General features: G+C 40.0%; 1 protein-coding gene across 1 annotated transcript in view; it reads right to left on the bottom strand.

Annotated features, from left to right (window-relative positions):
- LOC122563957 (lissencephaly-1 homolog) overlaps positions 1-12,698 on the bottom strand; it is a 79,533-nt gene that overhangs the window by 11,758 nt on the left and 55,077 nt on the right. The window contains exons 6-8 of the mRNA XM_043718303.2: positions 12,046-12,148; positions 10,141-10,369; positions 449-550 (exon numbers count right to left, since the gene is read on the bottom strand). Of these exons, the coding sequence (XP_043574238.1) occupies positions 449-550; positions 10,141-10,369; positions 12,046-12,148 (434 nt within the window). The remainder of the gene's footprint in view (positions 1-448; positions 551-10,140; positions 10,370-12,045; positions 12,149-12,698) is intronic.

The raw sequence follows: 12,698 nt of genomic DNA, 5'->3' as shown, positions 1-12,698 counted from the left end.
GAAATGGCATAGATTCAATTTACTGGCAGCAAGAGAAGTAACAAATTCAGAACTTGGCAATTCACTTTTCTTAAAATTAGTTACTCCTTTACATGTCAACCATATGCTGTTAATCAGGATGATTGCTGGTGGGCCATTTTAACATGGGAGCAAGAACAAAAAAAAAGGAAGAAAGGAAGGTAAGTTCACTGGACAACGAATTCTAAGCATTTCAAGAAATCAGTAGAAAGCAAATTACAACTGACTGCTCCATTAGCTAGCTCAGCAACATTATGTTTAAATGATCACTCATTTTATTTCAACTGGGACCAATTCTCGCTCTTTGCAGTCCATATGCCTCAGCACATTGGCTAACTTTGCCACTGAGGAAGGAATTGATCAAGACTGCTTAAATTGTGTAAACCATTTACAATTTCAATACATACGTCAACTTGGAACAAGCACTCACCAGTGTCATAAGGCACATTCCAATGCTAATATCCCACATCTTAATCGTCTTATCTCTGGACCCTGACAGCAGGAAAGGTCCAGGTTTGCCACTCTTTTTAGTCTGAAAGGAACAGAAATTGAAGGGGCTAAAACTGTACATTAAGAGCAAAGAAGATATAATTTTCTACAATTTCAATACTTCACAGATTTCTGAATAGAATAAAACATTTCTGGCTTTTACATTACAAGTAAAAGAATGCAACTTACTTCAATTCTGGAACACTAAAATTTAAAACAATTTATGGTGGCATTTCAGTCACTACTGAATGCAAACTGCACGACCTTTGGAGGATGAGACTTTAAAACTGTGGTTCCACCCACCTGCTTTTGAGTACACAAATGTTTCCATGGCACTATTTCAAAAGACAGAATGGGTTTTATTCCCAGGATTCTGGTCAATAGTTATCCTTAAAATTGACATCATAAAATCCTGACAGTCACATGGCTGAATGTGGGAATCTAGTGTTACTGTCGCATTTCTTATTTATTACACTTCAACAATACCTTTGACTGCAAAGTACTTTTAGACGCTAAATGGTTGTTAAAAGTACTATGTAAAAGAACTATTCTTTCCTTATCCAGTTCTATGCCCATGACATGAACATAACTGATTGTATGTTTTGATTTTGCCTTCCTCATTAAAAAATATTTCAAAGCTTGGTCTAACAACAGGATCTTAAAGGGGACCAAAGGAATTCAATGAGCAGCTTTCGAGGAGGGAACCTATTGTGGATGAATGTCTGCCTCTGATAATGTGGTATACAACAGCATCTGTAATCAAGAGTGGGAAGGGATGCCACATGGCATTAGAGATAGGATCATGGTCTTCGACATCTTTCCATATGAATAGACATGATGAGACATGAGTTACACAGAAACTTAATTAGGGTGCACGAGGACAGGCATGGGTAAGTAATAATCTTTGGTGGAGTCGAAACTAGAATATGTAGGCTGGCCACCGAGCATTGAAGAAATAAAGTCTGGAGGAACAAAAGGAATAGGAACTTCAGCTGTGACATGGTATGTTTGTGATAAAAACAAATGGTAGAAATACCCAGCAAGTCGAGCAGCATCTTGACTAGTTTAGGGTCATCAACCAAGGTTCTTCTTCCATAAAAGCTGACTGGTGTACATCTAGCATTTCCTCTTTCAGGTCTCCACTATCTATATATTCAAGTTGCTGCGAGTCCACTGTGATGAACAGGATATTAGATTGGAAAAGTTGGGAGGGGTTTGCTTCAACCTCAGACAGTGGCCTAGGAGCTGGATGCAGTTGTTGGCATAAGTCAAAAGACGATGACAAACTCTATTGTCTCCACAGCATTTAGGTAGATAAAGTCACAATTCATCCAGTGCCACTATGAGGCAAACAATGTGACAGCACAGAAGCACTGGAGGGCTCAGAAGTGGTGGATAAAGGTGGTTCAAGAGTAATTGGTATTTCCGCCAAAAAAAATCCATTAAAAGAAAACTATATAAATCATATGCATTTACATACCAAGTTGTAACTGAATATTGCTAATAAGAGACATGAGGTTGAAGTTTTTCATATTGTACTTATGAGGACTGAAAGAAATTGTGACTAAGAGCTGCTCCTTTGGGGTATTTTAAGTGTTGAGAGGTGATTTCCTCAAATTCCAGGAGCTACTACCATTTTATATGCTGTTCAATTGTTGTGGACCTTTGGGGAAAAGAAGATCAAAACAATAGTTTAAAAAAGGAGTAAGAGATACAAAGGCAGTGGCCACATAGTGAGAGAAAGAAACTTACAATGCTGTCTGATACAGCAGTGAATCTACACAGTTACTGCCTTTGTTGTTGCGAGTTCAAACATCTCTGGACATCAGAGTGAGTCTAGGAAAGATTAACAGCGAAATTCACAGTTGACTTTGGAGGAATCTGTGTTGGAGAGCTCACAGCACTAGACCATTTAAGTGTAACCTTGCTGCAAATCTACAATACTGAGTAGAATGGGTTCTTTGTTGCTGCCAGAGGAAATGGAGGAGGCTGGTACAAATTACAACATTTAAAATGCATCTGGATGGGTCTATGAATAGGAAGGGTTGAGGGATATGGGCCAAGTGCTGGCAAATAGGGCTAGATTAGGTTAGGATAGCTGGTTGGCATTGACGAGTTGGACCCAAGGGTCTGTTTCCACGCTGTACAGCTCTGTGACTCTGACTGAAGTACATGTTAAAAATTGTATAAGGTCTGTATAATTAGTTGTCCAGATCTCAATCATCTAACAGGGCAGCAATTAAATAATTGCAACCTTGGTGATAGAGTGCTCAACGGATTGTATTATGACAAATTGAAAATCATTGAGGGCTATGAGAAAGAGATACTCAAGATTGTGGCTTCATACAATACTTTCATGTTCATGCTAAAGATGAACAGGATGGCTGCCTCCCAATAGGCCTCTTGCCCACTCAGTCACCTCATGCAGCCTAATCAGCTAAAAATCAAGCTAATGTTCAAACACAGTCCCAGAAAAATCTTCAAAACAAGCAGCTATTATCAGTCATGGCTTGTCCCAAGTAGTCTTGTTTTTTTTAAAAAAAGGTTCAAGTGAACTCTCAATAGTTTATTTTAAAGTAATCACACTCGGTAAGTCTAAAAACTTAATTCTTTTTCTCCAGCTCTTCTGACCAAAATCTCAAGCATCTTCCTAACACTACAGATACGGTGGGCGGCACGGTGGCACAGTGATTAGCACTGTTGCCTCACAGCGCCAGAGACCCGGGTTCAATTCCCGCCTCAGGCGACTGACTGTGTGGAGTTTGCACGTTCTCCCAGTGTCTGCGTGGGTTTCCTCCGGGTGCTCCGGTTTCCTCCCACAATCCAAAAAAAGAGTGCAGGTTAGGCAAATTGGCCATGCTAAATTGCCCGTAGTGTTAGATGAAGGGGTAAATATAGGGGAATGGGTCTGGGTGGGTTACGCTTCAGCGGGTCGGTGTGGACTTGTTGGGCCAAAGGGCCTGTTTCCACACTGTAAGTAATCTAATCTAAATACAGTAAACTGATGATTTAGGATTAAAGCATGCTTTAAGATCAACTAGGGTTACAGTAAGAAACCTAAGATATGAAACATTTGAGAGCGAGCTAGTTAAGAACAGTGCTTTTATACTCCTTGTACAACGACCAAAGTTCTCAGTCTTCTATTACAGGAAATCATTTACATGATGTTTGGGCAATGTCACGCACCAGAGTACTACTTCGGACAGATTCGGAAATGGTGGACCACAACCCAGACATGATTCTGGGATTGGAGCCTCAAGGCAACAATAGCAGAGTATTACCAGTTGCAAGACCTCTTGAAATCTTTTTTTTAAATTAACAAGTGGGCATGACCTAAGTTAGCAATTTTTGAGCCTAACTCCCATGGAAAAAGTCAGGACTTCAAAAATGTCTGCGGTTCGAACACTCCAAAGATGTGCAGGTCAGGTGAACTGGCCATGCTAAATTGTCCATAGTGTTAGCTGCATTAGTCAGAGGGAAATGGGTCTGGGTGGGTTACTCTGAGAGTCGGTATGGACTGGTTAGGCCTAAGGGCCTGTTTCCATACTGTAGGGAATCTCATTTGGCTTTTCATCTCAGTCCCACCCTCTTCACTAGCAAATAATTAGTAGATTATCATTTTGGAATTTAGGTTCTAAAGTGGAAAAATGATCAAGTTTGATTTATATTTCCATATTATACGTGGTAGGACAACACAGATGGAATCAAGTTCATTGCAGAAAAGCAGTGGACAGGTTCAGAGGGGAAAAAAAAGGACATTGTTCATTCATCACTCCTCCAAAAACAGAAGGGGGGGGCAAGTGGAGGAGCAATGCAGTGAGTGGCAGACAAGAAAACTCCAGAAACCAAAAACTCCGGGAAGGAGAGGATTCAGAAAATCCATGCTTGCTCTGAAAGTGTTTCGAAGTTAAGATGGTTTCAAAAACCAACTGCAGACATGCCAACTGAATAAGGAGCTTTAAAGTGGAGACTAAGTGAATCTTACAAAATACTCAAACCTCAGAAGGCGAAGGCTAAAAAGGTGGAATTGTCATTTGATGTTTGATTCAAGATAGTTTCAAACAATAGTTGAGTGTGGTGCTAGAAAAACACAGCAAGTCAGGCAGCATCAGAGGAGGAGAATCAACGTTTCAGGCATACGATCTTTATTCCGGAAGAGCTTATGCCCGAAACGTCGATTCTCCTGCTCCTCTGATGCTGCCTGACCTGCTGTGCTTTTCTAGCATCTCTCACTCTAATCTGATCTGGAGCATCTGCAATCCTCATTTTCTACTAGTTTCAAATAATACTTGTAGATTGTAGTGTGTGCTTTTTGTTTTCCTTTTGTGATTGAAGTGGATTGGCAGCCTCTTGTGGCTATGTAACTATGGTGGTCAGCCACTGAACAAATAGCATTCTACAAATATATTAGGTTATTCAAAGCAGAAAGGCTGATGAATTATCCTGGTAAAAACCTTTATATTTGACAACAAGATGCAACTTGTCAAGCGTTGTTACATTAAGTCTAATGGCATAGAGGGCAAATTTTCATTAGTTCTACTTGATTGAGGGCATTTCAACAATGAACCCCACAGGGAAGTGTACACCTATTGACAACAATTCCGCATTTCAACATTATTCTACTCGTGCAGAATTGAAGAGGTGCTGCTGATTGCACAGTTAAAATAGCTGTGCAAAAATCCTGATTGAAGTAAAAATCTACATTTCCTGAAACCTCAGATGACAAAACTGAGTTCAACGAAACAAAGGAAGGCTCTTCAGAAAAAGCACTTATCTGAACCAAAGAACGTCAGCCTCACATGTCAATGTATAGAACTAGCAAACATTTGAACCAACCTCAAACCATTGCTCCCAGTTAAATTTTACAAAAACCTCAGTTTTGCACTCAGATAAGGGGTGGGCAATTAATTTACCTTTCTAGTAGATTTGTATTGATAATTAACTACCTGGATGACATGTTTTTTAGATTAGATTACATTACAGTGTGGAAACAGGCCCTTCGGCCCAACACGTCCACACCGACCCACCGAAGCACAACCCACCCATACCCCTACATTTACCCCGTACCTAACACTACAGGCAATTTAGCATGGCCAATTCACCTAACCTGCACATTTTTGGACTGTGGGAGGAAACCGGAGCACCAGGAGGAAACCCACGCAGACACGAGGAGAACGTGCAAACTCCACACAGTCAGTCGCCTGAGGTGGGAATTGAACCCGGGTCTCAGGCGCTGTGAGGCAGCAGTGTTAACTGCTGCGCCACCGTGCCGCCCACATTAAACTGATCAATGGATGTGATGGTGTAATTCTCAATAACTCTCAAACAATGACATTTTGAAGTTGTACCTTTCAAAAACTTGATTGATAGCTTTGAAATTACTGAAGGGAAAAGCTCATCATCGCACCAATCAGGTCCTTAACATTTTTAAGGCACCATGAGTTTATTGATACCTGTTTGGTGGTGCAACTCGAGAAGAATGAAGTATTTGTTCACATTGGAACCAAAGACAAAGGAAGGGAAAAGGGTTGAGATTCTGAAGGGAGATTAGAGAGAGTTAGGCAGGAATTTAAAAAGGAGTTCCTCGGGAGTAGTAATATCTGGATTACTCCTGGTGCTAGTGAGGGCAGGAATAGTGGGATTGAGCAGATGACTGCATGGCTGAGGAACTGGTGTATGGGATAAGGATTCACATTTTTGGATCATTGGAATATCTTTTGGGGTAGAAGTGACCTGTACAAGAAGAACGGATTGCACCTAAATTGGAAGGGGACTAATATACTGGCAGGGAGATTTGCTCGAGCGGCTCAAGAGGAATTAAACTAGTAAGGTGGGTGGGTGGGACCCAGGAGATAGTGAGGAAAGAGATCAATCCGAGACTGGTACAGTTGAGAACAGAAGCAAGTCAAACAAACAGTCAGGGCAGGCAGGGACAAGGTAGGACTGAAATTAAACTGCATTTATTTCAATGCAGGGGGGCCTAATGGGGAAGGCAGAGGAACTCAGGGCATGGTTAGGAACATGGGACTGGGATATCATCGCAATTACAGAAATATTGCTCAGGGATGGACAGGACTGGCAGCTTAATGTTCCAGGATACAAATGCTACAGGGAAGACAGATAAGGAGACAAGAGAGGAGGGGGAGTGGCATTTTTGATATGGGATAGCATTAAAGTTGTACTGAGGGAGGATATTCCCGGAAATACATCCAGGGAAGTTATTTGGGTGGAACTGAGAACTGAAAAATGTCCATATTACAGAGGACGAAGTGCTGGATGTCTTGAAACGCATCAAGGTGGATAATTCCCCAGGTGTACCTGAGAACTGTGTGGGAAGCAAGTGATTGCTGGGCCCCTTGCTGGGATATTTTTATTATCGATATTCACACTTGAGGTGCCAGAAGGCTGGAGGTTGGCTAACATGGTGCCACCGTTTAAGAAGGGTGGTAAGGACAAGCCAGGGAACTATAGATCAGTGAGCCTGACGTCTGTGGTGGGCAGGTTGTTGGAGGAGTCTTGAGGGACAGGATGTACATGTATTTGGAAAGGCAAGGACTGATTAGGGATAGTCAACATGGCTTTGTGCATGGGAAATCATGTCTCACAAACTTGATTGAATATTTTGAAGAACAAAGAGGATTGATGATGGCAAGAGTGGGAGATGTGATCTATATGGACTTCAGTCAGGCATTGGACAAGATCCTCATGGGAGACTGGTTAGCAAGGTTAGATCTCACGGAATAAAGGGAGAACTAGCCAAATGGGTACAGAACTGGCTCAAAGGTAGAAGACAGAGGGTGGTGGTGGAGGTTTGTTTTTCAGACTGGAGGCCTGTGACCAGTGGAGTGCCACAAAGATCAGTGCTGGGTCCACTACTTTTTGTCATTTACATAAATGATTTGGATGTGAGCATTAGAGGTAGAGTTAGTACGTTTGCGTATGACACCAAAATTGGAGGTGTATTGGACAGCGAAGGTTACCTCGGATTACAACAGGATGTTGATCAGATGAGCAATTGGGCTGAGAAGTGGCAGATGGAGTTTAATTCAGATAAATGCGAGATGCTGCATTTTGGGAAAGCAAATCTTAGCAGGACTTATACACTTAATGGCAAGGTCACAGGGAGTGTTGCTGAACAGAGACCTTGGAGTACATGTGCATAGCTCCTTCAAAGTGGAGTCGCAGGTGGATAGGATCGTGAAGGCGGCATTTGGTATGCTTTCCTTTATTGGTCAGAGTATTGAGTACAGGAGTTGGGAGATCATGTTGTGGCTGTTCAGGACAATGATTAGGCCACTGTTGGAATATTGTGTGCAATTCTTGTCTTCTTCCCATTGGAAAGATGTTGCGAAACCTGAAAGGGTTCAGAAAAGATTTACAAGGATGTTGCCAGGGTTGGAGGATTTGAGCTATAGAGAGAGGCTGAACAGGATGGGGCTGTTTTCCCTGGAGCTGAGGGGTGACCTTATAGAGGTTTACAAAATTATGAGGAGCATGGATAGGATAAATAAACACTGCCTTTTCCCTGGGTTGGGGGAGTCCAGAACTAGAGGGCATAGATTTAGAATGCGAGGGGAAGATATAAAAGGGATCCGAAGGGCAACCCTTTTCACGCAGAGGGTGGTACGTGTATGCAATGAGCTGCCAGAGGAGGCTGGTACAATTGCAACATTTAAAAGGCATTTGCATGTCTATATGAACAGGAAGGGTTTGAGGTGGGACTAGATTGGGTTGGGATAACAAGTCGGCATGGATGGGTTTGACCGAAGGGTCTATTTCCAAGCCGTACATCTCTATGAATCTATGATCATTTGGGTTTAAGCGGATTATAGCTCAAGGTCCACCAGCCATAATTTTAATACAAATCAAATTGTTTTGCCTACAGTAAGATTCTGTTTGAGTGGATTAATTTGACATGTGACCAGTGGATTTTATAGCAGAATGTACATAAAAGACAGTCGACTTTTCACAATGGCATTTGTATGAAGCTCAAAAAGCCAACTAGAGAACATTCAAACAGGCTTTTAGTTGGTCATCTACCACTGGTGGTTGGCTTCCAAACAGAATTGGAGCTACTTTGCTGATTTGCAATTTAAAGCGCTTTGTAAAAGATCAAAGAACCATTATGATAAGTAGCTTTTGAAGTGATATGCACATCTTCAATACTAATTAACAAAATAGTGAAATGCAGTGATTAGAATTTTAAGTTTGACAAAGTCTCTCTTCTAGCCAAGCTTTGGGGATATATTCCCACTCAAAGCAATATTTTAGCCACAAATGTATTTCAAGCTAATTGATGCAAGCTTCAAAGCCAACAGAGTTCTCTTGCACACCAAGTCATGCAGCACATTTAAAAAGAGATTTTACTCTTACTCAGTGACCAGAGATGGAAAATCACTTGCCTTAGGAGTTGATCTATCACCCGGCTGAAACTACTTTCACTTTGAAGCTCAATTTCTTAGCTAAGGTACTTAAAAATCTGCAAGTTTGGTAGCCAATTGCAAAATGACTGAAAAATGTATGCTCTTTTTCATTCAACCAATAAAAACCTTGATCAGGAAAGCGGGTTCGTTAATAGAACACGGCCAACCTCACACCCACTTAGGAGTTCTACTAATAGCCGAAGTCAAAGATTCATTGCTTAAAAAGCAATGCTGTGCATACAAAGGCCTCTCATTCAGCTTAGCATCCTCACTTCACTAACAAAATTTAACCGTAAAAGTTAGCACATCCAAAAGTGAAATAAATGAAAACATACAACTTTTGTCTCTTTAAAAACATTAGATTGGATTTTTCTTTCCAGAAAAAGCCAAAAGAAAGCTGGTCAGTGAGACAGCTGTGGTTCAAGTCATTTAGAAAGCTTTTAGGAAGGTGGCTGTATTGGTGCATCTTGTTCCAAGCTCAATTAAAGCTACAGATTACTCCATAGTCAGAGGTCACTTGCTGCCAATCATATATGACAAAGTGATCGTAACATTGCCCTCAAACGAAAATGGGTGCAGGCCCTTGTGTAACTGATTACATCATTGCAAAAAATATCTGATGCACTAAAAGAAGAAAACAGAAGAAACTCAATCATTAAGCCTTTTAAACTTTAGAAACAAGAACTTCATCAACTCCATACTGTTCCATTAAAAACTGCCCTTTAATACAGATCAATCCCACAATGAAATCTCTTGACTGCAAAAGCAATCAATTTACTTATTTCAATCTCAGAATTAATTTGGGAATTCTCAATCCAATTTGCAGAAGACAAACACAAAGATATACTTGTGATCGGTCAGACACCAGGCTTTATGACAGTATGGAGCAAATGGAATTTGAAATATTATAGTATGTCAGAATTCAAATAAGTTTTGATCTATTTCGACCTTGCACATCACTTGGTCAAGCTGTACTGAAGTCACCAGATGTGTTGCCAGCCACTACCTTTTTACCAGAATTTGAGAGATTCTGGGCCACGCAACACTTCACATTTCCTCACAATGCAATGTAGATTATTCAAGAATTGATGCTAAGCTATCAAAAACTTAATGCAAACAATTTTCTTTCCAATGAGGATGACTTGGATGTTTTGGATCTGAATCGTGGCTTCAGATTTTAACCAAACCATTCCAACTCTAGGGATCTTACCTCAGATCCAGTTGCTTCCAAAATGGTTGGGTAGGAACTTTCTGGTGCCCAGGAAATACATTCTACAACATGTTCATGCTCTCGAAGTTCAGCCTTGCATTCTTTTGTAGCTACTACCCATACACGGACAGTCTGATCATTGGAACAGCTGGCCAGCAGAGTACCATCCTGGTTGGGTCGGACCATGCGCACCCATTCTCTATGTCCCGTGAAAGTCTTCACACAATAACTGTGAGCAAGAAGTTACAGGTATGACTATCTAAGAATTATAGCAAGAGAAATCCATCAGCTCTTTGTTTCTGCTTATATGTTTAGGTATATTCTTCAACATATGCATGCTGATGTTTATTCTTCAGGGATTTCATCAAATGCCCTGATTAAGCCAAGGAGGTAAGTAATAGATAATTTCAAGTCTTTGACATTTATGTTTCATGTTCAGCAAGTTGTCAATCGAATGAGCCCCCAACGTATTCTATCCAAATTCTTGAAACTTTAGCCACAGCACTGTAAATAACAAATCAAATTTGTGGTTTATAAGAAAGCACCCAAACGGAATCTACTTTGTCAAAGGTTGCAACTTGATACCTAACTTCGTCCCCTTTGAAATAAAAACTTTTAGCTTCCATGTATCTGGAACTAATTGAGGGGGAGCAGCAGAGCTCTCAATATCCTACAAGACATCTTGTGAATATCTAAGTCATTGGAAGTTCAAATAATAAAAGTAATATTTTGTGCAGCACCAGAGCCAGGAAATCCAAGTCACCAATAGGGATTTTAAAATTCACTAAATTGCATTGATATAATCAGCATTCTAATCCTTAAAAGATGCAAAAGTCTGTACCTCAACCACACCCTTCAGCAAAGCATTCAGTGCTTACACACTTTTCCTCTAACCCATCTCCTCACTGCTGTAGTTTTATCTTGACAACCTCTCGTCACTAACTCTACATCAGGAAACATTTACTCCAAGAAAATATTTTTGAATTTTAAATCTCTCCCTGCCCTTTATTGCTTGGCAACGTAGAAGAAAATTCCTGAAGCTCTTGGTCTTAGCTACAGTCCCATTCCAGACATCAACCTTGACAATGAACATATTTTAACTATATAACACTAATTACTGACAGTACACGGTACCCATTAATACAGAGACAAAATCAAGTTACTTAAATTACCTACAAATATTAAAAGCTTTCAATGCCTTTATTTACCTGCACTTTGAGGTACTGGTATCACTTTTTTTTGCAAAGTGCAGCCAAAATGATTTGTGTCTTCATTAAAAAGATAGCATTAAAGTTAGTCAAGTGACTAACTCGAACAATGAACATTCATTTCCCTAAAAAAAACTGAATCAAACAGTACAACCAGTACCTAAAAACAACCTAATATTCCACACAAATTCACTGAGCACTGTTTAAAGTATGAAGTGGATTTAGCTGTCAACATATTAAAAAAGCTCATATACCACTGAATGAACCTATTTCAGTATGCAAACTAAGGAATAACTGCAAAGTCAGTCATGAATTTTGACAGAAAATATTGCGTTGCTTGGAATTCAAGACAGACAGTTTCAACAGATAATCAAGTGATTAGAGTATGGTGTGAAGATTAGCTTCATTCATGTAACAAAGTTTAATGAACAGAAAATTGCTACACAAATATTTACAATGACAATTTACATTCGTCTAGCAACTTTACTCCATCGTAATATTGCAAAGTTCTTTCCAGGACAAACACGCAAGCCCTCTGAGCACATTTCAGAAGAAATACTAACTTAATGAGAAATTGCACACCTGACAAATTCTACACAGTCTTCAATTAGCAGATTATCTAAAACTGTGCCTAAAATATAATGTTTCTAAATTTAAAGTTGAAATTAATGTGAAGGTACACTCTTTGGATACTCACCCTGTTTGCACCTCCCACATTTTCATGGTTTTATCCCTTGAAGCAGACACTATATGATCTCCATTAGGCATGATAGCTACTGATGAAATATTATGATCATGGCCTGAAAGCAAATAGATTTAAGAGTAGGATCAAAAAACCCAAAATGCAACAATCATGTAACAATACAGACAGAATCTGAGGGAAAAAATTTTTTGAATTGGATTCATTATTAACCCTGGTAAATGATGCCCACATTTAACATTTTTGTTGTTCTCTTGCGTAGTTCCATTACTTCTAACTACCGTGCACAAAGTATTGAACTTATAAAATGCATCGAGAAACTAGAGCACTCTCTACTTAGATTCCTTGCATTCAGAGTATTCTTAGCACTACCGTGCCCAGGAGAATAAATTTTTCAAGTAATTTTTGAAAAATCTTCACTGTCTTAGAAATTTCAGATATATCCCAAAATACTTTAGCTATACTTTTTACACTTTAATAAACACATTCGAAGTCACCATGGTCCTCTATAACGTTAGCCCTCAAACTCCTATGCTCCAGTGAAAAAGGTTCCTTGCCTATCCAATCCAACCTATTTTCATAACCTAAACGCTCCATTCCTGGAAGCATTCTGGTCAATCTTTTCTGAACCCTCACCAATTTAACAGCAG

The sequence above is a fragment of the Chiloscyllium plagiosum genome, unplaced genomic scaffold (genome assembly GCF_037043375.1).
Source record: "Chiloscyllium plagiosum isolate Xiang-an unplaced genomic scaffold, Cpla_swu_hap1 HiC_scaffold_31, whole genome shotgun sequence".
Taxonomy (NCBI): Eukaryota; Metazoa; Chordata; class Chondrichthyes; order Orectolobiformes; family Hemiscylliidae; genus Chiloscyllium; species Chiloscyllium plagiosum.
This window is presented reverse-complemented; position numbering and strand designations above follow the sequence as displayed.